The sequence below is a fragment of the Heterocephalus glaber genome, unplaced genomic scaffold, assembly GCF_053883595.1.
Source record: "Heterocephalus glaber isolate CG9 unplaced genomic scaffold, H.glaber_assembly_v1.0 deba00001673, whole genome shotgun sequence".
NCBI lineage: Eukaryota > Metazoa > Chordata > Mammalia > Rodentia > Bathyergidae > Heterocephalus > Heterocephalus glaber.
The window spans coordinates 8,690,624-8,715,334 of record NW_028258410.1 but is presented as its reverse complement, the minus strand read 5'-3'; the positions used below and the strand labels follow the sequence as shown (position 1 = coordinate 8,715,334).

The following is a 24,711-nucleotide window of genomic DNA, read 5'->3' as shown; positions in this document are numbered from 1 at the left end:
CCTGTGGCTGCAACGTGGGAACCTTCTGTAAGGCTCCAGCGGCAGCCTGTGGGTGCGTCAGAACCCACCCTGGAGCAGCATGGGATTTGCACCTTCTTTGGGTAATGAGTGGCCGTTGTCTTGTGTGTCCCCAGGACGGCACTGCCTGCTCCCATGTTCAGCAGGAGTGACTTCAGTGTGTGGAGTATCCTGAAAAAGTGCATTGGCCTGGTGAGTTCAGATGGCTTGTTTGAAGCTTGAGACTTAAACATTTTACATTCATGTGAGTTTTTTGCTCTGCTGGTAGCTTAAGAAAATGCATTATGTGTATTTATAAACAGCAAGAAATTAAGATAATAAAACAGGAAAGGAACAAATAAGAAGAAAGGTGGGGAGGCTAAATCATTTACAGGCAGCAGAGCAGCAATCCCAGGTGAAGCCAGGCCAGGAGACACGACAAGGCTCCTGTGCTCTGTGTGGGGGACAGGGTGGGGCCTTCTCCCCAGCTACATTTGGGCTGGGGGCAGCCTCTGTCAGGTGCCCAGGATTGTGACGGGAAATCGGGTTGAGCAGCTGGAATGTCCGGAAGCTATAGACTATGATCTCTCCAGAGCTCGCAGTCCCTGGCGCACTCATTTGTGGGCCAGATCCTGGAGGCCAGAAACTTCCAGACATGTCACCACGTCCTGGGGTCGTTCACTCATGTTCTGATACCACTTATTTTTTGCTCTTGTCCATTTGTCCTTTTTTCTCCGTCAGAGGAAACTTCATTTTCTCCCAACTTTTTACTTTGCAGTAATGGTAGATGTATAGGAAGTTACAGAATGCCCTTCCCTGACGCTGGCGCTCGAGTGAGCTGTAGTGCAGGCATCACAGTGGAGAACATCCCCACCCTGACTCCTGACTCCAAAAATTCAATGCTTGGCCACATTACCCCAGGAGGTTGTTATGTCCCCTCTGCTCTGTCATGGTTCCTCAGTCTTTCATTATCTTTTGTGACTTGATACCTTGAAGACTACTGCTCCACTATTTGGTAGGATGTTCCTTAATTTAGGTTTGTCTGCTGTTTTTTGGGGGGGTACTGGGGATCAAACTCGGGACCTTGTGCTTGTGAGGCAGGCGGTGGGACCACTGAGCTACATCCCTGGCCCTGTCTGCTGTCTTCTCATGACTAGATTGAGCTTCTACATTTCTGGCAGGAACATGCAGAACTCAGGGGCTGCCCTCCTCGTCCAGGTGCTGGGCGGTACCTGAGCGGCTTCTTGCTGGGGATGCTGACCTCGATTGCTTGGTCCCACGTCCCCACTGCGGAGTTGGTGCAAAGTCACCTGTTCTTCCTTGGGTGATTATACAGAGCAGATCCATGTTTTACAAATTTAATTCTTATAAATTTTAATTTATTTATTTATTTTTTTGCACCGAGGATCGAACTCGGGTCCTTGCGCTTGCACAGCAGCCGGCGAAACCACTGAGCTAAATCCCCGGCCCAATTTTTATAAATTTTATACATTTTTACCAATTTAATTTTGTAAATTTAATTTTGTTTTAAAATGTGGGTCAAAAGTTAAATGAGGTACGTATAACATGATGCCACAGACTGGGTGTGTAATGAAGAAAGAAGTTTATTTTGACTCGGAGTTCTGGAGGTGCAAGGCCACGGGCCATCTTGTGCAGGCAGAGTCCCTAGGTGGTGCAGAGCCTCACAGGGAGAGACTCAGGGAGTGTGCCCATGCACTCAGGGGTGTGTGTGTGTGTGTCTGCGTCTGCGTGTCTGCCTGCTTGTTCTTTTTTCTTTTTGGTTTTGCGGTAAGGTGTCACTATGTAGTTCAGGCCACCCCGAGCTCACACTGATCCTCCTGCTTTAGCTTCCCCAGTGCTGGGATTACAGGTGTGCACTGCCACGCCCAGCGACTCTCCTTGTTCCTATCCTGGTACCAAGATTCAGTACATAGATTCCCTTATCTGACCCTAATCCCTTCCCAAAGGCCGTACAAAATACTGCAGTTTGTAACTGCGGCATGCTCGGACATGGTTGCCCTGGAATTGAGCGGAATGGGGCCCTGTTGTACATTTGAGGCATTTCTGGTCTTTTGTTGATCCACACAGGCTACAGTGCACACATGTGTGCTGAAGTTCTGGGATAGGTTCCCAGAAATGGGATTGCTGGACCAAAGCATAAATGTGTGCAGAATTTCGATAGCTGTGGCCAAACCCCCCTGCAGGGCTGCATCCTCTTGTGCTCCTAGCTACCAGCAGCAGGAACTTGCCTCGAGCCTGTCACCGGGGTGGTGGGCAGTGCAGCCTCTCCCTGCCAGCTCCCTTGTCCCCTGGCACTGTGGGCTGTAGATTCGACTCCTCTGGTATTACAGGGAGGTAGCACACAGAAGGGGCTTTAGGCTTTGTCTGGGATATGAATCACAAATGTTTTCTCCATTTTGCTTCCTTGGTTTTTTCTACCTGCTCTCTTGGCGTCTCCTTTAAGCTCTCCTTCCACTGGTTCCTGAAGTGGGAATGTAGTTATGAGCTTGTCCTTCCTGCCTGCCTGGGTGGGCCCCCTCCCTTATTTGTTCTTGACCACACCCAGGTCAGAGTGACTCAGTTGTAACTCCAGGCCCAGCGCTCCTGAGCCCCGCACTCCTACTTCTGGTGTTTCCTGAGCAGACAGCCTCTCTGTCCCTGGCTCCAGGCCTGCCCCTGCCAGCAGGCCAGGCTGGTGGGGCCACAGGGAGCCTCAGGACAGCCCGCAGAGGAGTCATCCTAGCCCTGGACTGAGGAGGAGCTGAGGGGTTTGCTAGCTCCATGCCATTCACCCTTGGCCTGGGACCCCCAGGCAGCCCCAGCCTGTGGCCACCGTCCAAGCCCTGCTCTGCTTCAGCCACCTAAGACCCTGACTCCTTGCAGAGCCCATCCTGCTCTTCTGTCTCTTATTCGCATCATTTGTGTTCTTGTCCTCTCCCCACAAGCATGAGCCCATGGAAGCAGAAGCCACAAGCTCACTCCTGCTAGCACAGTGCCTGGGAGTAGGTGTCGGAGATATCTTTGCCAACTCTGAAAGATCTTTGGGCAAAGTCACATGGGGGACATGATGGAGGGCCTTGCCTGACAGCTTAGGCATTTTTGTGTCATCCTGGAGGCTGTAGAAGCTGGGGTGATTTATTTCCTTTTATTTAAGGTGTGATCTCATGTTGCCTAAGCTGGTATCTAACTCCTGGATAAAGCAGTCTTTCTGTCTCAGCCTCCTAAGTAGCTGGGACCACAGGTGTGTGCCACCATATGCAGCTAGGAGTAATGTTTCTTTCTGTCTTTTTTTTGTTGTTGTTGCTGGAGACAGAGTCTCACTATGTAGTTCAGGCTAGCCTTGAACCTGCAATCCTCCTGTCTCAGCCTCCCAAGTGCTGGAATTATAGGCCTGTGTTATCCAGCCTGGTGGGAGAGATTTGGCGTCGGTACCACTCATCCGGAAGCGGAGTGAGGGAGGATAGTGGGAGGCAGGAGTTGAGGCGTTCCTCTGCAGTCGCAGTGTGTGATGGGCATCAGGAGGAGCTTGGTGGGCCTGGGAGGAGGCAGAGGTTCAGGGCCACCGTGCAGCAGAGAGCTCTGGGCACCACGGCAGGGCTTTGGGTCCTTGCAGGAGCTGTCCAAGATCACGATGCCGATCGCCTTCAATGAGCCCCTGAGTTTCCTGCAGCGGATCACAGAGTACATGGAGCACGTGTACCTCATCCACAGAGCCTCCCGCCAGGTGCAGCCCCTGGAAAGGATGCAGGTGAGCAGTGTGCGGATTGGCACCAGGATGGCTGAATGCATGCGCTCCCGTTTGGAGGTCTGAGCCCGTGGTCTTGGGGACCCGAGGGCCCACAGTGTTTGTCCTGCAGTGTGTTCTCCACAGGGGTCTGAGCACCCCTCCTGCCAGGAGTTCCAGCCCTGCAGCGCTCATGTCACTGTTGTGAGTGTTATGTGTGTGCACGTGTGCCCATGCATATGTGGGCACATGTGGGTGTCACACTGTGGGTGCACATGTACCTGCACCTGTATGCATGCATGTGTGAGTGTGTGCACACGTTTGATGCCTGTGTTTGCACGCATATGTCTGTGGGCAAAAGTGCGTGTACCTGGGCCCCCGGAATGCTCGTGTGCCAGACAGACAGACTGATAGACTGATGTTGCCACATTGTTCACCAGGAGGCCTGATTGTGGGGGTGTTGAACAGTGCATTGTTCTTTCTTTTTGTGGCTTTGAGGAAATGGTGAGTGACAAATGGCATTTGCCAGGAAGTTCTGTAACCTCAAAACATGTCACTGGGGCAGCAAGAAGTCAGCAGAGTAAATAATGCCGCAGAGGCCAGGTGCTTGTGCTCCTCTGCAGCGCTCCTGCTCGGCTCTCCTGGCTGCCGTGTGCTGATGGTCTTGTGGGTTGTTTGCAGTCTGTAGCTGCCTTCGCTGTCTCCGCCGTGGCTTCCCAGTGGGAGAGGACTGGCAAACCCTTCAACCCGCTCTTGGGAGAGACGTACGAGCTGGTCAGGTAAGGGGAGCCCAGCACAAGCGCGGTGCGGACTGGCCTTGGGGAGGGACGACTCTGCGAGGGGCTGCGAAGTATTTGGAAAGCTGTGGCAAGAAAGATGTTTCACACCAAACGCTGTGCTAGTGGGGGACAAAGCCCTGGTAACGTAGGACGGGCTTGAAATGGGGTGCTGTGTGATGCGGGCCACCTCATTGATGTTTATGCACAGCCAGAGGAAGCACGGGGGCGCAGCGGCTCTCGGAAGTAGAAGTAGGAACTGACAGCGGAAGGAGGCTGCCTTGCCACAGCACTGTGGGGAGTGTTGTTGGAAGAGAGAAATCCAGAGAGCCACTGCAGAGGCCCTTGCTTATTCCGAGGCCCCTCTGCCGTGGCTGCACCCCGCTGGGTCCCACCGTGGTTGGACAGCGCTGGCTGGCAGCCCTCGCCAGACCACATGGGTCTTCACATGCCTGCTGGAATCCCTCCCCACAGGGTCTCTTCTGGGCTGTGTCACTGCTCTCCTGGGTTCAAGGAGTGAGGTTCCTAGGGCAGCGACACGCACACACGTCAGGAGGCCTCTGAGACAGCCCAGGTCACAGGTTGGCAGTCAGGCCTCTGGAGGACTGGACTGGCTGGGATTGGGACGAGAATGCCCACCGACGAGCAGGGCAGGCCACGAAGCTTGATGTCCATTCTCTGGTCTGGGGTTGGCCGGCTGAGGCCCCGGGGAGTGGGACCGTGTGTGCAGCAGCCTGCCCGGGTCAGGCCCTGTCCTCCTCCACCACCGGGTAATACAAACAGAAGCAGCCGGTCCTTCATTCCTTCCTGGTTCAGGTGCCAGCCCTTCCCCATGCCCTGCCAGAGTGGGAACCATCTGGAGCTTTTAGTTTGACTCAGATGTTGGCTGGCAGTGAGTGGCTGAGCACCTGCTCTCCCAGCGCCATTGCCTCTGACAAAGCTGGGCTGGTCAGGAGAGCACATTGTGGTGACAGGAAGGGCTGGCACCTGGGCCGGGTTGTGTACCAGCAGGAGGGACTGGAGCCAAAGACCCCAAGGGCTCCTCTGAAGGACCTCTTTTCTTCTTTCTTTTTTCTTTTTTTTTGCGGTGCTAGGGACTGAACTTTGGGCTTGAGCATGCTAGGCTTAAGGACATCTTTTGTTTTGAATTCACATAGACAGCTCCTGAGCCGCACCAGCCAGTGCTAGCAGCCTGTGAGCCTCTCGGTCACCTGCGCTGAGTGTGTCTAGCTGTCAGAAAATTATTGAAATATCTTGAAAAGGATAAGTAAGCCACCCCAGGGAAGAAGTTCTGGAGGGTAGAAAAGAAACCATATGGATGAAAAGAATACAGACAGCCCGAGATGCTGAATCAAATGTGGCACACAATGAATTGAGAGTCCTTGTCAGGAACTTAACTCAGGGGTTGAACTAAAGTTTCACGGACTGGAAGGAAAAGCAGGCTCTTTCCAGATCCCGCACAGTAGGCTTGTCACATGTTCCTCTGGGCCTCACTTGCCCTCATCGGCCGCTCCGAGCGCCTGTGGGACCGGGCCGTCCCGGCAGGGCCACAGCTGCATAGACCTGTCCCAGTCAGCCCGCATCTTCCATCCCTTCACATCCCCCTTGTGTGACTAAAAATAAACTTTCTTTTCTTAGACAAGTATTCATTTTGTAAATTACATACCTTGGTAGGCAACCTTTTAAAACCTAATTTTTCATCTTTCCTTCCTCTGTAATGATTGGGAATTCTGATTCCAGCTAAGTTAGTAATTATGTGGTTTAGCTTTTATAATTTTTAATGACTACAACTGTAGGTGTATTCACAGTTCCGGAACAATTAAAAACTGACATTTTTATTGAATAAGAAAGTTTGCTAAAAGTCCTGTTTTCTAGCCAGGAATATTTTGAGGTCTAAGATGTTCCATCCCAGAAGTTCAGGAGCATTATGAAAGGGTGGACAGGAGCACCCCTTCTGAGGCCTCAGAGTAGAACTCCGAGTTTGTTAGCAGCACAGTCCCTGGAGGGTTGAAGTGAGCACTTGGGACCAGGGTCACTCACGTGTGAGGAAGCTCTGCCCAGTGCCCACAGCCTGAGGTATCCTGGGTGTGAGCGGCAGTGCAGGCGGCCTTTTACACTGCAGCTGGTGCTGTGAGTTGGGTAGGTGTGCTCCCGTGGCAGTGTGTGGCCTTAGGCCAAGTGTGTTGTCAGGGAGGCACACGGCATGGCCTAGGGACTCTTGGAGGAGGCTGAGAGAGCCCGCTGGCCTCGGCTGGGGAGCTCCCTCTAGCCTGACCAGAGAGCAGCCTCCCTCCCTTGTGTTTTGTTGTCACTAATGTGAGTACTTCTCTTTTTTCTTTCCCTCCCTTTCCTTTCTCTTATTTTTTGGATCTAGGGAAGATTTAGGATTCAGATTTATTTCTGAACAGGTCAGTCACCACCCTCCTATTAGTGCATTTTATTCAGAAGGTCTCAACCAAGACTTTGTGTTCCATGGCTCCATCTACCCGAAGCTGAAGTTCTGGGGCAAGAGCGTTGAGGCGGAGCCCCGAGGGACCATCACCTTGGAGCTGCTCAAGTGAGTGGTGCTTGCAGACCAGCCGGTGAGCCGAGGCCAGGGCCTGCCTTCCACACTGACTTCCTTCTGGGGAATGCTGGCCTTCTGTGTGGGGCAGGCAGCCTTCCCGCCATCACGCTTCTGTAGGATTGCTGGTCAGGATCTCCTGGGTTGGGAAATGTCCTCTCCTCAGGACTGGTGAGGTTTGTGTGCCGCCCCCCACTGATGTGCTTGAGTCACTACCGTATTCATGATCCCTGGCTGCATAACAGCCTCAGACCTAGCAGCCCCAAGCCATGGGGTTTCTGAGAGCCATAGCACCCTCCAGGCAGCATTGAGTGGGACTCTCCAGGAGCCTGCTTCTGAGCTGCTTCACTCCTGGCCTCGAAGCCTCCCCAGGGCTGCTCAGAGCAAGCAGGGCATTGTCCTCCCAGGTGAGGGTACAGAGGGTCCCTGAGGAGAGAGCAGCCAGGACAGAAGCCACAGGAGGGGTTGAGGCACGCAGAATTGAAAAGTTGTAAACTGTTTTTGTTGTTGTCATTGTTGTTAGTGGAGATTGAACCCAGGGGCGCTTTACCACTAAGCTGGGGATGTCCCCAGCTCTTTCAAAAATTTTTACTGTATTTTGAAACGAGGTCTCACTAAGTTGCATAGGCTGGCCTTGAATTCAGTCTTCCTGCCTCAGCCTCTCAAGTAGCTGGTGTTATTGGTGCACTACTGTGCCAAGCTGCCAACCTTTTTGACTAGTGTGTTTGGGGATTCCAAATGTATGTCCTGAAATGTCTGTTCTGAGCTGGTTTTTGCCCTCAGCTCCTGAATGTGGTCTTGAGATATAGGACTGGCCATCTGTTGTGTCTCAGGTTTGTGGGGCTTCCCCTAGGGCAGGGCCATGTGGAGGATGCGGAGTAAAGAAAAAGGTGTGCAGAGCATTGTTGACAAAGTAACCCTCTCCCAGTGTCCCCTCCAGGCAGTGGCCTCCCCACAAAGCCAGGGACCTGCCTTGGGACTGGGCATTACTGCATTCTGCGCAATGAAGTGGCTTTTCTTCTGACAACTTCACAGGAAAGCCATTTCCCTTTGTCTCAGTATTCTTTTATTGCTTATTAACTTGTCTTGACATTTAAGTAGAAAGCTTTGTTGATGCTACAAAGGAAAGAAGAAATAAATTTCAAACGCATGCTAAGTAGCCTGCACGGAGGGACTTCAAAGCAGCATTCACCCCTCAGCAGGCTCCCAGCAGTTGTGGTCCAGTTCTTTCTGGTCATGGTGCTCTGGGTCACACATTATCTGTGCCTTGTCAGCCCTCACTTGCTTGTTTCTGGCCTTTTCACAGACACAATGAAGCCTACACCTGGACCAACCCCACCTGCTGTGTGCACAACGTCATCATTGGGAAGCTGTGGATAGAACAGTATGGAGTGGTGGAGATTTTAAACCACAGGTAACCGAACTGGCATGCCTGGCAGGCTAAGCTAGGGAGGGTGAGCCTCGGCTGGCTCACTGTCCGTGCCCCTCCTCCACGCCCCTGCCTTTCCTCCCCATCCCTCAGCCCAAGGGCTCCAGGCAGTGGGGGCCCCTGCTGGCGGTGGCCGGTGGGATTTGGCTTTGGCCAGTGTCAAGGTCATCTCGAGTGGCCCATGTTGAGTGTGGTTTTAGTCACAGCAGCTACCTTACTTGAGATTGTGAACCACGTTAGCTAGTGAGTGGTGTCATCACTGGTGGCAGCAGTGAGCATCCCCACCATTACAGTGTCCATTACAGTGTGGCGCCTGGGAGCTCATGACTTGCTGGCTTTGTCTTTAAGATGGTGAGGAAGGGGTCATTTAGCACTCGTAAGCTCGCCCACTTTGAGTGGGCACCTCGGCGATTAACGTTAGTGTATTCACAAATGTGTGCAAGCATCCCCAGGCCACTTTCTGAGCATTTCTGTCACCTCTTGTGAGGCTGGCTGTCATCCACGGCCACCTCATGCCCCGGCCTACTTAGTCCCCTTTTTCCCTCTGTAGCTTGGCCTTCTCCAAGCATTCCACATTATAAACGAAGCCTGTCTGTTTTTCCCACAGAACCGGTGATAAGTGTGTGCTTAACTTCAAACCGTGCGGTCTGTTTGGAAAGGAGCTTCACAGGGTCGAAGGGCACATCCAAGACAGAAAGTAGGTGTGCACACCGGACGGTGCTACACAGGGATGTCTGTTCCTGCCGGGAACGGCTCCTTTTGCTTAGGAAGAGGCACTAGGGAGAGGTCTTGGGTACAGAGTCAGGGCATGGGTGAGTACAGCCCGTCCTCTGGAGGGAGGAAGGCCAGGTCACCCTAAGACGTTGGGCCTTCTTACTGAGAGAGGATGCCACAGTTTAGACAGCTGAGCTTTAAGAACTTTAACCGTCCATTTCCTTCACTCCACTGGCCTCCACTACACATACACCTCACTGGTTCATTCCAATGTGCGAACCAGAGATTTCTATAAGTTTATGTGGGCAGAGAAACAGTCAGCAGTATCTTAACAGATTGTTTAGATTTTTTCCCCTGCTCTGCCTTAACTACTTTATCTTTTGGGCCTCAAGTTTCTGGGGTTTTTTTTCAGTAAGGAATTTGGGCCATGTAATGTCAAAAGATTCCTTCCAGCTCTTAAGATCTATTTTCCAATTTAAAACACTTTAAATTGCCTCACCCACTGTCTCTTGGGCACCAGAAACTTAGCTGTTCTCATTGTCTGTAAAGTGCCATCAGTCTGGCCACTTCTCCTAGGAAACACCTCAGGACCCATGTGCAGCCTCTAAGGATCGCAGTGAAGTGTAGTAGTCACCAGCATGGTGGGCGTCTCCTCCCCCTAGAGTCACCTGAGCCGTGGGGATGGAGGCTGATGCTCATGGAGCTGAGAATACCAAACCTTTGTAAATCTGAGCCTGCCCTTTCCTCAGAGGTGGAGAGTTGCCCACCATACCATTCCTGCTGACGAGCCCAGGCTGTGCGGCCGGGGTCCCAGCGTTCTGGCTCTGTGGGCCACGTGCTCTCCCAGTGGCACGAGCCTGTCAGAGCAGCACTTCACGGGAGCGTGTGGCCAGTATGTGCTCTTCCCGGACAGAGGGAAGAAGGGGAAGAGGGCCCAGCTCTTCAGTGACTTCTGTTCTTTTGGAATCAGGCAGATGGTTCTATGCCCAAGAGGAGTCATATGCTATCCCCTCAGCATGGGAAAGGTTGTGGATGTGACTGACAGAAAAAGGTCTGAAGGACACTCTGCACTTGAAAATCTAGTTTAAGAAGCAATAATAGGCCCGTAGGTCAGTGGTGAGCACTCGCTGAGAATGGGTAAGGCCCTCGGTTTCATCCCTAGCACCACAAAAGAAAGAGAACCAGATTGATACATACAAATTTAGATTTAGAAAAATAGATAACCCTTCTTGTCTCCTGCTCCCTGTGGTTGCCCCTTGTTAGGCCTTCACCTTCATTTTTTTCTCTTCTTTGGTGTATCAGAGTTGGGAATGGTTGATCTCAAGTGGCATGAAGCCCTAAGACGCACATTTCCCTCCTTGCACTTCTGTCCAGTGATGTCCCAAAATACAGGTGTGCCTAGGAGGAGTGCGTTCTGGGCCACGTAAGGGCTATGATCAGAGGAATGGCTTGCGGTTGCTCTTGACTGGGTTTTCACCCCCTTTGCTATAGCAAAAAGAAGCTCTTCATAATCTATGGCAAGTGGACGGAGTGCTTGTGGGGCACAGACCCTGCGTCCTATGAGTCCTTTAAGAAGCAGGAGAAGAGAGGCGACCACCTGAGGAAGGCCCGGCTGGTGAGTCCCTGCTCCAGGCACCCCTGGCAGAGCTGAGGGCCACAGCTGCCTGCTGACCACTCTGGGGTCAGCCCTGCCTTCTGCTTGCTCCTTGGGCAGCAGTGAGAGCCAAGCGTGTGCAGTTTGTCCATTAAGATGCAACCACGTGTCTGTCCGGGCCCTGGTGTTGGTGGTGGGGCCTTCTGTGTTCAGGTCGTGTCCTGGCTGCTCAGAAACCTCGCCTTCCTCCTGTTCTCCCAGGCTGGAATTGTCCCAGGGAGCCTGAAGTGAGCCCGTTTCTTTTCTGGAAACTCTAGGTTCTGGGTCCTTCTTAATAAATCTCCTTCCTTTACCTGAGACAGCCTAGATCTATTTAAAAAGTCAGGCAATTTCCATTTCTGCCTTTTCAGTTCTGAGTACCAGGTAATATATTCAACAGTCAGGAAAACTGGCACGGATTTTTCCCCTGAGCTTTGGAAAACTGATGATTTTAAGACTAGTCATTCTTAAGCTTAAAACTAAAAGCGATAATTCAAAAGACATGTCGTATTTTCTAGATAATCAGTCGGAATGTACCAAACTCAAGGTGTTCAATATTTGTTTAAAAGGTTCAGGCTCCTCCAGGAGTCTTGTGTTTTTTGGTTTTTTTGGTACTGGGAATCGAACTCAGGACCTTGTACCTGGCAGGCAGGCATGGCACCACTGAGCTACATCCCCGGCCCAGGAGTCTTGTGTTCTTACATTATATTTCATGTGTGCAGTTAAGACATCTTTTCTAATAATTCTTGTTTTTTCTTTAAAGGAAAATTCCGTTTAAAGACTACTCATATTTGAAACGTTCTCACCATATAGTGGTGTCACATAATGCTTTTACCAGCTCCGCTGTCCCTTTGGGTAACTTAGAAATCAGTGCTTCCCATGTTACTTACCCTGAGCTGTCCGTGTCAGGGGCCCTGCTGCCGTCAGGGGCCCTGCTGCCGTCAGGACCGGGACTCTGAGCTCTGAGCTGAGTCCCAGGTGTTCTCCTTCCTCAGCTGCACCCGTTTACCGTGCTCTTCTTCACCCGGGCCTCTGACCCTGGAGACAGGGGAAGCTGTTGGACAGTTGGGCTTAGTCTAGAAAGCAAGCCACCTGGCGGCAGCGCCTGGGGAAGCCCTCAGTCTGCAGCACTTGCATGCTGAGTTGGGCAGGTGGTGAGAAGGTGTCCTCCAGGCGGTCTGGCTCTCAGAGGAGATCCTAGGGTGCCTGCAGCCACGCCCACCTGTCTGTCTTTCCTACTCTCTGGGATTAGGAAAAGCCCAGTGCAGTGTGCCCTGCAGACAGCTGAGCCGAGTCCTTTTGCACAGATTGGAGGATGGTTGACATTACCACTTGGGGAAGAAATTTGATTTTCTTCTTGGTTAAGAAAAAAAGGCTCTCGCTCTGCAGAGGGTCTTGGGGACAGGTCTCACGGTTCCCGCTGGCAGCTGTACTAAGGCAGTAGTACCAAAGTACCTGTGTTTCAGGATGACGGCCCAGAAAAAGCTGACAGTGACGTGGCCGTTGACGTGGCTGATGACATACCTGTGGCTCAGGAGACGGTGCAGGTCATTCCTGGAAGCAAACTGCTCTGGAGGATCAATAGCCGGCCCCCCAACTCTGCCCAGGTGCGTAGTTTCCACGCCTTAGTGCCCTCTGTGGGGCGGGGCCAGGCCAGGCTGTGGCCAGGCACCTCGGTTTTTCCATCCCCTCCCCGTGTCCCCACCCCCCCTCAGTTGTCTGTCTCTGAGCAGAGTGATGTTCTGTCACATCTCTGCACCCTGCTTCTGCAATGGGGCCTCCAAGGGCCTCTGCTGTCTAGAGCTGCACCCCAGCCGTGTGGCGCGTTGTGGCCCAGGGCCCTGCCCACTGCAGTGCTCGTGTGAGATTGGAATTGGGGTCTGGCCACGTCTGTGCACTGCACAGCCCTGGCAACCCCCACAGCCATGTCTGACCTCCACCGAGCACACGACAGGAGGCTGTGCCCCGGAGGGTGGCCCTGACTGCCTCTCATCACGAGAGGACTCCAGGCTCCTCAGAAAGGCCAGCTTTCTGATCAGTCCAATCTGTCTGGGAGACCGGGTCTCACTGTTGCCCAGGCAGGTCTCGAATTCCTGGGCTCAGGCTGTCCTCCTGCTGGCACTGCAGGTGTGCACATCACTCTGCACAACGGAGTGACCAATGCAGGCACTAAATGCACTGTGACATTTACTTCAAAAGCTGCACTTACAATTTTTATTACATATATATTACACTAAATTTATTATACAGTACATATATATAATATGATATGATACATACAAAAATACAAACATACAAAAATACGCCTAGCATAATGTTACGTAGTACACTGTATATTGTAATACCTATTACAAATCATGCTCTTCTGTTACTGTAGTCCAAACAGAACAGTGTGTGTGAAATGGGGAGGGAGCCGAGCAGACCACACCTGTGAGCGTAGGCCGCTGTTGCTGGGTTCAGAGAGTACAAGCCAGTATGATGATGTTAGTTTAAATTATTTTTTAGAGAAATAAAGTTTGTGCTTTCAGGGAAATTTTTTTTTCTTTTTTCTTTATTGAATTTTTTAAAAAATTCTTTTATCGGTACATTTTAGGTACACGATACGTTTACATTTATCACTGGGTGGCTGTACCTGTACATGATGTATCTCGGTTCTTATTTCTTCCCCATTGCCTGTGTGCCTTTCACCCCACCACCCTTCCCTATTTACAAAGATTTCGTTTTCATTTTTTTTTCTTTTCTCATAATTTTTCCTTTCCCTTCTTTCCTTTCCCCTTCCACTCCCACGACCCTACACTTTTGGACCTTTTCCTATTTCAAATTATCAATTACTCATTTTAATCATTTTAATCCTTATTTACACTTTCAGTTTCCCACACTAGAGAAACTATTGGGTATTTACACATGTGTGTCCTATTTATTTCACCTAAGAGGATGGCCTCAATATTCATCCATTTAGCTATAAATGTCTCTAGTTTCTCGTTCTTTATGGCTGAGTAGTACTCCATTTTATAAAAAAAACACATCTTCTTTATCCAGTCTCCAGTTGATGGGCACTTGGGCTGTTTCCAAGCTTTAGCTATTACAAACTGTGCAGCTATAAACATGGGTGCATGTATGTCACTGTGGCATGATTCTTTTAATTCTTTGGGGAAGATTCCCAGCAGGGGAATAGCTGGGTCAAATGGGACCTCCAGCCCTAGTTCTCTGAGGTATCTCCATACTGATTTCCACAGTGGTCGCACCAGTCTGCACTCCCACCAACAATGGAGAAGGGTTCCTTTCTCCCCACACCCCCACCAGCATTTGTTATTGGTTGATTTCTTTTTTTTCTTTTTTTTGGTACCAGGGATCGAGCTTGGGTCCTTGGGCTTGCGCAGCAGCTGGTGAAACCACTGAGCTAAATCCCCGGCCCTTGGTTGATTTCTTGATAGCAGCCATTCTTTCTGGGGTGAGGCGGAATCTCAGTGTTGTTTTCATCTGCATCTCTTGAATGATCAGTGATGTTGAACATTTTTTCATATATTTATTTGCTGCTTTTACTTCTTTGTCTGAGAAATGTCTGTTCATTTCAGATGCCCATTTTTGAATTGGGTCTTTGAATTTGGGGGGGTCTGATTTTTTTCAATTCTTTATATAGTCTAGATAGTAGACCTTTGTCTGAGCTACAGCTAGTAAAAATTTTTTCCCACATTGTAGGTTGTCTCTTAGCTCTGTTGGTGGTTTCTCTTGCAGTGAAGAAGCTTTTTAATAAGATGAGATCCCAGTTGTTGATTCTTTCTGCTAGTTCCTGTGCTATTGAAGTTTTGTTCATAAAGTCTTTTCCTATGCCAATGTCTTCAAGAGTTCTACCTAACTTATCATCCGGCAAGTTTAGTGTTTCTGTCTTTTTTTTTTTTTTTAGTGTTTCTGTCTTAATATTTAGATCGTTAATCCACTTTGATCTTAGTTTAGTGTATGGTGATAGATATGGGTGTAGTTTTAATCTTTAGCAGGTTGAAATCCAGTTTTTCCAACACCATTTATTAAATAGGCTATCTTTCCTCCAATGAGGGTGGTTGGCTCCTTTGTCAAAGATGAGGTAGCTGAGTGTGTCTGGAGTTGTTTCTGCATCTTCTAATCTGTTCCACTGATCCTCGGGTTTGTTTCTTTGCCAGTAGCATGCTGTTTTTAATCACCGTACCTTTGTAGTATAGTTTCAAGTTGGGAACTGTGATACTCCCAGCCATGTCTCTGTTGCCTAGAATTGCTTTTGCTATTCTAGGTCTCTTCTGGTTCCAAATGAATTTTTGGATTTTTTTCTCTAGCTCTGTGAATTATATTGTTGGAATTTCAGTGGGCATTGCATTAAATCTATATAGTAGTTTTGGAAGTATGGCCATTTTCACTATATTGGTTCTTCCTACCCAGGAACAAGGGATATCTTTCCATTTTCTTATATCCTCCTTGATCTCCTTTTTCAGAGTGCTGTATTTTTCAGTGTAGAGGTCTTTTGCGAGGTTGATTCCTAGATATTTCTTTTTTGGGGGGTGCTATTGTAAAAGGAATTGTTTCCTTAATTTCTCTCTCAGTGAGTCTGCTGTTTGTGTATAAGAAGGCTATTGCACCAAGATGTATTATGTAAACGTACAATTCCCAATGAGAAATGTAATTGTGTTGTATACCTATAATGTACCAATAAAAGAATTTAATAAAAAAAAAGGCTATTGCTTTTTAAGTGTTGACCTTATATCCAGCTACTCTACTGAATCTGTCAATTAGGTCTAGAAATCTTTTGGCCGAGTTTTTTTGGTCTTCTATGTAAAGTATCATATCATCAGAAAATGACAGTTTAACTTCTTCCTTTCTTATCTTTATTCCTTTTATTTCTTTCTCTTTTCTAATTGCTATGGCTAATGTTTCCAGAACTATATTGAACAGGAGTGGTGACAGTGGGCATCCTTGTCTTGTTCCTGATTTTAGCGTGAAAGTTTTCAGTTTTTGACCATTTAGTATGATGTTGGCTGTTGGTTTTTCATAAATAGCCTTCTATTTATGAAATTGAGATAAAGACCTTCTATTCCAATTTTCTGTAGTGTTTTTATCATGAATGGGTGTTGGATTTTGTCAAATGCCTTTTCTGCATCTATTGAGATGATCATATGGTTTTTGTCCTTGACTCTGTTAATACAGTGTATTACATTTATTGATTTACGAATGTTGAACCATCCTTGCATCCCTGGGATAAATCCGACTTGGTCAGGGTGTATAATATTCTTGATGACCCTATGTTATTCTGTTTGCCAGTATCTTGTTGAGGATTTTTGCATCTATGTTCATTAGGGAGATTGGCCTGTAGTTCTCTTTTTGGGTTGGGTCTTTCCCTGGTTTTGGAATCAAAGTAACACTTGCTTCCAGGAAAGAATTTGGAAGCCTTGCTTCCCTTTCAATTTCCTTGATGAGTTTAAAGAGTAATGATGATAGTTTTTCTTTTTCTTTTTCTTTTTTTTTTTTTTTTGGTACTGGGGATCAAACTCCAGTCCTCATGCTTGCAAGGCAAGCGGCGGAACCACTGAGCTAAATCCCCGGACCGATAGTTCTTCTTTAAATGTCTTGTAGAATTCAGCAGTGAAGCCATCAGGACCTGGGCTTTTCTTTGTTGGTAAATTTTCTATTACATTTTCAATTTCACTCATTGTAATTGGGGTGTTTAGAATTTCTATATCTTCTTCATTTAGCTTTGGCAATTCGTATATATCTAGGAATCTGTCCATTTCTTCTGTGTTTTCCATTTTATTAGAGTACAGATTCTCAAAGTAGGTATTGATGATCCTCTGAATTTCTGCAGGATCTGTTCTGGTTTCACCTTTTTCATTCTTAATTGCATGGGTTTGAGCCTTTTCTTTCCTTTTTTTGATAAGGTTGGCTAAAGGTTTATTAATTTTATTCTTTCAAAAAACCAACTCTTTGATTCATTAATTTTTTTGTATCATTCTCTTAGTCTCCATTGCATTGATTTCTGCTCAGATCTTTATAATTTCCTTTCTTGTACGAGCTTTGGGTTTGTTATGCTCTTTTTCTAGGAGCTTGAGGTTCTGCATTAGGTTATTTGAGTTCTCTCTGTTTTCCTAATATGGGCATTCACTGCTATGAATTTCCCTCATAGAACTGCTTTCATTGTGTCCCATAGATCCCTGTATGTTGTACTGGCATTATCATTTACTTGTAGAAACTGTCTAATTTCTTCTTTAATTTCCTCTGTGACCCATTGGTTGTTCAGGAGGGTGTTATTCAATTTCCATGTGTTTGTGGGAGTTTTGTGGTTTCTCTTGTTATTGATCTCCAATTTTATTGCACTATGGTCTGATAATATACAGGGGGTAACCAATTCTTTCACATTTACTTAGACATGTCCTATGAGCTAGCATGTGGTCTGTTTTGGAGAATGACCCGTGTGCAGCCGAAAAGAATGTGTATTCTGATTTTGGGGGGTGGAACACTCTGTAAACATCTGTTAAGTCCATTTGTTCAAAAGCTTGGTTCAGTTCTAGGATTTTGTTGTTAATTTTTTGTCTAGATGACCTGTTTATTTGTGATAGGTGTTGAGGTCCCTGACTACAATTGTATTAGTGCTTATTTGGTTTTTCATGCCCGTTAATATTTGTTTTGTATAGTTGGGGGCATTCGTATTTGGTGCATAAATATTTAGGATTGTCATCTCTTCCTCTTGGATTCTTCCTTTCACAAGGATGTAGTGACCATCTTTATCTCTCTTAATTAGTTTTGGTTTGAAATCTACTTTGTCTGCAAATAAGATTGCTACCCTTGCTTTTTTCTGGGTTCCTGTTGCGTGGAGAACTGTTTTCCATTCCTTTTACTTTCAGTCTATGTATTTCTTTTTGAGTTAGGTGTGTTTCTTATATACAGCATATTGCTGGATTTTGCTTCTTAATCCATTCTGTCAGTCTGTTTCTTTTGCTTGGTGAATTGAGGCCATTAACATTGAGAGTTATAATTGATAGATATTGACTCATCCTTGTCATGATATTTTGCTGTGGTTGGCTCTTTTATTTCTTATTTTTTTCCCTCTTTCCCTTTAGTTTCTTACCTTGCCTGGTGGCTTCCCTCTGTTGGGCCTCGTGGAGTTGTGACCTTCATTGTCTTTTTCTAGGATATTGCTTAGAATTGTTTGGAGTGCTGGTTTGTTGTTCATGAAATTTCTCAGGTGTTCTTTGTCATGGATTGAATTTTTAAAATAAGTTTTATTTTATTCCCCCCCAACCCCCCTCTCCGGGAAATTTTCTTAAGAATAACCTCTGCCCCACCCTTCGGTCCTCTGGTTCTGGCTGAGTCCTCCTGCCTGCCAAGTGCTGGAGCAGACTGGAAAGCGGCAGGCAAGGGCTCAGCCCGTGTCCCCAGCCCAGCAGGTGGCTGGTGGCAGGCAGGGGACACTCTCCTGGTGTCCCCTGCGTGCCACATGGTGCTATCTTAGCCAGTGTTGGGGACAGGGACATTGCATCAGTGGAGAGGGGCGGCCAGAGCAGAGCCCGGAGCAGACTGCTATGTGAGGCCCAGGCCGGGGGCGCCATGGAGCCAGGCTGCAGGGCTCTCCAGCAACCTCGACTGTGGCTTCCAGCAATGCGGGGTGCCCTGGAAGTCACTTGGACTGGGGGAGACCAGATTGGATCTGTATTTCTGTGGCCCTTGAGCCACCTACCGGGACACAGTGTCAGGCAAGAGAGGAGGAAGCCGGTTGGGAGCAGAGGGTCGGGGCCTAGAACATCCAGCAGGTTCAGAGACTGCAGTCCTACTCTGGGTGTGCTGAACACAAGATTCTCTGACACTGAGAGATGTTGAAGCCAGGCGTGGTGTACGTGCTGTCATCCCAGCACTCTGGCAGGCTGAAGCAAGAGGATGGCAAGTTTGAGCCCAGCCTGGGCAGCTTAGTGATTTAGTGAGAGCTTATCTCAAAATAAAAAATAGAAAAAGGGCTGGGGATGTAGCTCAGTATGAATGTGTGGGCTTCAAGCACCAGTACTAAAAAAAGACAGATGCTGAATAACAGGTGTCCAAATCAGCAGTCAGGATGAAAGACCAGGCTAGAGAATGGGCCTCCTTGCTGCAGTGTATACACTGTGCCCTAAGACTGAAGAGTGGCTGGGTGTGGTGGCGCACACCTGTGAGGATTGAGAGGCTGAGACAGGAGGATCGCTGTGAGTTTGAGTCCAGCCTGAGCTACATAGTAAGACCCTGTCTGAAAAAAGACTAAAAGACTGGAGTGCCAGGGCTGGGACCCTGGGTGGCCCTGTGGTGTGGAGAGAGGCAGGCAGTGTGTCTCTGGGCCTGGAGGAAGCCGGTGCTGGGCTGAGCAGGACACAGTGTCCCTGGCAGGTACATTCTAGTGACACATGGCTGTGTGCAGTGAATTCAGGGTGACTACGGCTTAGACCATGAATTATGTGCACCAGGGGCCATTTACTATGACGTTCCTGTGCTCCTGCAGATGTACAATTTCACCAGCTTCACTGTGAGTCTCAACGAGCTAGACTCAGGCATGGAGAAGACCCTGCCACCCACAGATTGCCGCCTGCGCCCGGACATCCGTGGCATGGAGAATGGCAACATGGGTACGTCCTGGCTTTCCCCTATAGAAGCCCCAAGACTGTCCAGCCAAACCAAGAAGCAAGTGGGCCTTTGAGGACGCTTCCTCTCATGCAGCTGTGAGGCACTGTAACAGCCTTTTGTAAACACCGTAAATTAAACTACTAGAAAATAAATGATAGCTGGGCAGCTGTGACCCCGGCGCTGTGGGAGCCTGAGGCAGGAGGGCCGCAGATTCAAGCCTGCCTGGGCAACGTAGTGACCTAGCACGATCCTGTCTCAAAGTAAAAAGGGCTGATGATGTAGGTCAGTATAAAGCCCACAAAAATGCACACACAAAATATGAGTGTCTAATTTTTATTATAAAACTTGTTGTGTGTTAAGATTACATTTTAAAGCTGTGAGTTCGTTTGGGCCTGCAGAGGGTCACTGTGGTGCACCTTCTTGTTCTGCGCTAGGCCTGGGCAGTAGCCTGCAGTGGGCGCCTGTCTGCCACTCTCCCAGTGAGCACTGTGCGCATCGTGCTCAGATCAGTGTGGCAGTGAGCTTGCTTCTTGCTGACTGGTTTAGGCACAACGACAGCAGGACTGCCCGCTCAGGGGCACCTGGGCCCTGCTGTGACTGTGCTTCAGTGGAGAAGGAGCCTGCCCGTCCGGGGCTGGAGAGGGTGCAGTCTGCAGCCCAGGAGTCTACTCCCACTTGACCCTGAACGAGCTCTGAGCTCAGCTTACCAGGAGCGACAGTTCATCCGGGGGGGTACAGGTTAAATAGGCTCATCTTTGGTGAAAGTGGCAAGTGGCTTTGGATTCACACTTGAGGGCTGTGTGAACTCACTTGCTTGGGCGTCAGGTGGGAATGAGTTGCCAAGTGCGTCATGGCCCACACATGGAGCAGTGCTGTCGCCCAGCATGGTGCCAGCCGGCTCTGCGTGTCCTTGGGAAGCCCCTTCAGCACCGATGCAGGGTGGGGTGGAAGCAGCTGGGCCTCAGCACCTGGGACAGAACCCCACTTGCCCATGGCTTTCCAGCCAAGGAGGTCAGAGGGAAGGGTCCTGGTGTCTCTGAAGTGACTGCGGCTTGGGGCAGGCGTGACACTGACCTGGAGCCTGTTTGCTCTGACCTAGATCTGGCCAGCCAGGAAAAGGAGCGGCTGGAGGAGAAGCAGAGAGAAGCCCGAAGGGAGCGTGCCAAAGAGGAGACGGAATGGCAGACCAGGTGAGGCGGGTGGGGAGGGGAGCGAGCAGGCAGTGCGCTCTCTTCAGCCCTGCACACCCTGGTAGCCAAGGGCGGCAGTTCCATGGCGCCATCTAGGTAGTGACCCTCACCGGCCCTGCCGTCCCCACCGTGAGACTTGGCCTGAGTCCTGGCTAGCGCATACCCAGCTCAGGGCCACCCTCCGGAGGAAGGCTGTACACAGGCCAGGTCACCAGGCCCACCACTGCTGCCCTGCTTCCCCTTCAAACCCAAAGCACTGTCCTTGAATATGGCCAGTTGTCACTGAAGCAGAACACAAGTGGTGTGAAGGCTGGTGCTGCCCCACAGCCGCACTGCGTGGTGAGGTCCTTCAGGCGTGCCAGGCTGCGCAACGCAGCCGAGGGACAGCACCAGCCTTCAGAAGTGCCTGCTGGAGCCACAGTCGCACAGGACATGCTCCTCCCCCCCTGGGGGGGGCATGTGTGCACAGGTGGGCGGGGACTCGGCTCACACTGGTGGTTTTATTTAGTAGTCATAAGACAAAATCTGTTTCATAAGGATTTATTAATCTGTTTAAAATAAGCCCAATCAATGTTTAATCAGTACAAGGAGTGTTATATGTTACATATATTATACATGTGTAAAAACTCTTAAGAGCTGAGCATGATGGTGTAGCCTATAATCCTAGCACACTGGAGGCCGAGACAGGAGGATTACAAGTTCAACACCAGTATGGGCTACATACCAAGACCCCATCTCAAAGGAAAAAATGTCTGTTGCAAAAATCTTTGGATGGCCAGGCATGGTGGCGCACACCTGTAATCCTAGGACTATGGGAGGCTGAGGCAGGAGGATCACTGTGAGATCTTGGCCAGCCTAATAGTGAGTCCAAGGACAGTCTGAACTACACGGCGAGACCCTGTCACAAAAAAACAAAAACAAGGGCCAGGGATTTAGCTCAGTGGTTCCGCCGCCTGCCTCGCAAGTGTAAGGCCCTGAGTTCGATCCTTGGTACCAGAAAAAAAAAAAAGTCTGTGGGTGTTTTGAACAGTTCAATCTTTTCAGGCCTCCCTCCCTCCCTCCCTCCCTCCCTCCCTCCCTCCCTCCCTCCCTCCCTCCCTCCCTCCCTCCCTCCCTCCCTCCCTCCCTCCCTCCCTCCCTCTCTCCCTCCCTCTCTCCCTCCCTCTCTCCCTCCCTCTCTCCCTCCCTCTCTCCCTCTCTCTCTCCCTCTCTCTCTCCCTCTCTCTCTCCCTCTCTCTCTCTCTCCCTCCCTCTCTCTCTCCCTCCCCCTCTCCCTCCCTCTCTCCCTCTCTCCCTCTCTCTCTCTCTCTCTTTCTTCCGAGACCAGGTCTCGGTATGTTGCCTAGTCTCTTGAACCTTGAACTCCTAGGATCAAGCGAACCTCTTGCCTAAGTCCCAAGTAGCTAGGACTGCAGGTACGTACCACCACCATGCCAGCTGGCTGCTTCTTTAGTCTTTGATTTCAAGGCCTATTAATGACCACCCCAATGGGATATGGCTGGGATTTTTAAAACCAATTCTTGATCCTTAGACTTCCAATTTATTTAATATTGAGCCTTTTTAGTGGTTTTAGATTTGAATCTCCTTTCATTTCTGAGAAAAACAGCTGAAAATAACCTGTTTAAAGTGTCAAAGGTATAAAAAATTATATTGTGAAAATAATATTTTGTCCTTAGAAGATAATTTTCTTTGTAAGCTCCTCCAAAATAGGCTTCATGGCAAATTGCAAATGTCCTTAGTTGCTTTTGTGTCATGGAACAGTTGTGGAGTGAAGATGCAGGTGATGCAGGCTTTAGAAGGAGCCAAGGGCCACAGGAGCCGTGGGCAGTGGCTACAGAGGCTTCTGACTAGGACCAGCGCCTGCAACCTGCTGACCCACAGGCCACAGGCATCTTCTTTTTGCTCTGAGAATGTTCCGGTGAGAAGGTTTTTGTTGAGTTAAATCCTTGAAGTTCAGTTGGGAAATGACAGGGACATGAGTGGACGTGTGTAGATTAGCACATTTATGTGAAAACTGTCAGTAATTATCATTTGCAAGTGTTTCCCTGGGCTGCATTTCTAGAACCCTGTGTACCACTGGATCAAGGCACAAGTAATGGGCACCAGGCGCCTTCTGACTACACTCCTTGTGTCCTGCAGGTGGTTCTACCCGGGTGACAACCCCTACACTGGGACTCCTGACTGGCTATATGCAGGGGATTACTTCGAGCGGAATTTTTCTGACTGCCCTGATATCTACTGAGGGCCTGGAGGTCCAGCCTGGAAGCCTGCAAGGTCGGACTCCACGAGCGGCCACTCTGAGCTCCCCCCTGGCAGAGCCCAGCAGTGCTTCTAACCAAGGTCACGGAGGCGCCACCACCCGATCAAGTGCTTACTCCAGTTCACCTCTGACCGCCCAGCACTTCACTGTTGCCATCCCTCCAAGAAGCACCACCCGACCCTCACGTCCACTAAGCCTTAGAAGGAAACCCTGCCCTGCCTTCGGTGTGACAGAGCTGGTGGGGCTGGCCAGGCTCGCAGGGCTCGAAGTTAGAGGCTCTGTAACTACAGGGAGAAGCAGGAGGGGCCGTGTGCTCCTCACAAGGCTGTGGCCTGTGGTTTCTGAAGGTGTTTCAAACCCAGACCAGGAAGGAAGGAAGGCGGATCTTGAAAAGAACAGTCAGGCCAAGGAGTGCTTTCCAGATCATGGTGACGAGAAGAGGTCTCCAGAGCACCAAGGGAATGAAGTGAAAAGCTGTCAGATTCTGTATTTTTTACCAATCTTGAGTAAAGATTACTTTTAAAATATTTAAGGTAAAACTACTTGGATGGTATTTGCCAGGAAACATTAATCACCAGTGTGTACTGTCCAAACAAGCTCCTGGGAAGAGCTGGGTGGCAGAAACGGAAAGACTCAGATGAGACACACCCAAGGCTGCCTCACGGAGCCCTGCCTCTGGCCGTGGCACTCCCACTGTCCCCCGAGGCTCTGCTGTCCCCATGGACCACACCCATGTTCTCCGAGCTGGTCATTTCTCCACTCACCTCGCCTGTGTCGTCTTGTGTTTCTGTTTTCCTGGCATGCATGTCCCACTGAGAGTCATGTGGAGTTGTGTGCTGTGGGAGGTCAGAGCAGGAGCTGCATATCTGGCGTCAATTAAAGTTGTTTAACCACAAGTAGGTGTGTGTCCATCTCGGCATTCTTCTGTGAGTGACAGACTTGATGTAGAAATGTTGACACCACAGATCACAGTAGAGCTCTTTGCATGAGACAGCCTGCTGTGGGCATACCCACACACGTGTGCGCACACATACCCGGGCAGTTGTGTAGTGTGGGTTACCGACTCAGGCACTTGTGAATGAGTGTCATCACTGTGTCCAGGCTTCAGAGCCACCTTTGTAATTAAAACACTTCCAAAGCCCTCACTGGTTTCAAAAGCTTGATTTTGTAGCCTTAGAAGCTAGAAATGAGGGTGCTGTGGTTGCATCTGGCATCCTGGGGCCTGCAGTCTCTGTCTTTCGGTCCTAGGGACTGAGCCCAGGCAAGTGCCCTACTCCCGAGAGACACCTCAGCCCTGGCCTGGTCTCTGCGTCCGCTCCTGATCCCGGAATGGGGGTGCTGGGTGGCTTTCGGATACATCTGAAGCTTTATTATATTGGCACCTTTCCAAGAGATGTTGAAATGGCAGATAATTCGAACAGGACACCTGTGTACTTCTCGTGGAGGGTCGTGTGCTTTTCTGGACAGCACGTGAACTAGTGTCTCCCTCAGTACCCCTTAGAGGAGATGGTCCTCTCAGCTGTGTGCTTGGTGTGCGGTTTCTGCCAGGGGCTAACGGATTTCCTTATCTCTTGGTGCGAGATGACAGGGTGGTCGTCCTTTACCTGATGCTCTGCCCTCAGCAGCCCCTGTCCCTCTGAGCGGCCAGTGTGCAGAGGGGTACTCTGTGGCCCATGTGCCTAGGCTTGTGTCTGGCCTTCCTCACCAACTGTTTGTGTGTGGCGGGCCCTTCATCAACACCATTCTGGCCATGTGGCCTGAAAATGTCAGGCAAGAAGACGTGTTAGCAAAATGCATTTATTCTTATATTTAATAACCATC

At 49.5% G+C, this 24,711-nt stretch overlaps 1 protein-coding gene across 7 annotated transcripts in view; it reads left to right on the top strand.

The window, feature by feature from the left end:
- Osbpl2 (oxysterol binding protein like 2) overlaps positions 1 to 23,789 on the top strand; it is a 45,808-nt gene extending 22,019 nt beyond the window's left edge. For 5 of the 7 annotated variants that reach the window (XM_004841002.4, XM_004841004.4, XM_087197690.1 and 2 more), the window contains 11 exons: positions 135 to 210; positions 3,611 to 3,745; positions 4,403 to 4,500; positions 6,872 to 7,054; positions 8,367 to 8,474; positions 9,097 to 9,186; positions 10,695 to 10,818; positions 12,303 to 12,443; positions 19,319 to 19,442; positions 20,540 to 20,630; positions 22,770 to 23,789. In XM_004841002.4, coding sequence (XP_004841059.1) covers positions 135 to 210; positions 3,611 to 3,745; positions 4,403 to 4,500; positions 6,872 to 7,054; positions 8,367 to 8,474; positions 9,097 to 9,186; positions 10,695 to 10,818; positions 12,303 to 12,443; positions 19,319 to 19,442; positions 20,540 to 20,630; positions 22,770 to 22,872 — 1,273 coding nt within the window. In that variant the 3' untranslated portion in view covers positions 22,873 to 23,789. The remainder of the gene's footprint in view (positions 1 to 134; positions 211 to 3,610; positions 3,746 to 4,402; positions 4,501 to 6,871; positions 7,055 to 8,366; positions 8,475 to 9,096; positions 9,187 to 10,694; positions 10,819 to 12,302; positions 12,444 to 19,318; positions 19,443 to 20,539; positions 20,631 to 22,769) is intronic. The other 2 variants (XM_087197694.1, XM_087197693.1) reach the window with 1 other exon arrangement.
- Positions 23,790 to 24,711: the final 922 nt, after the last annotated feature.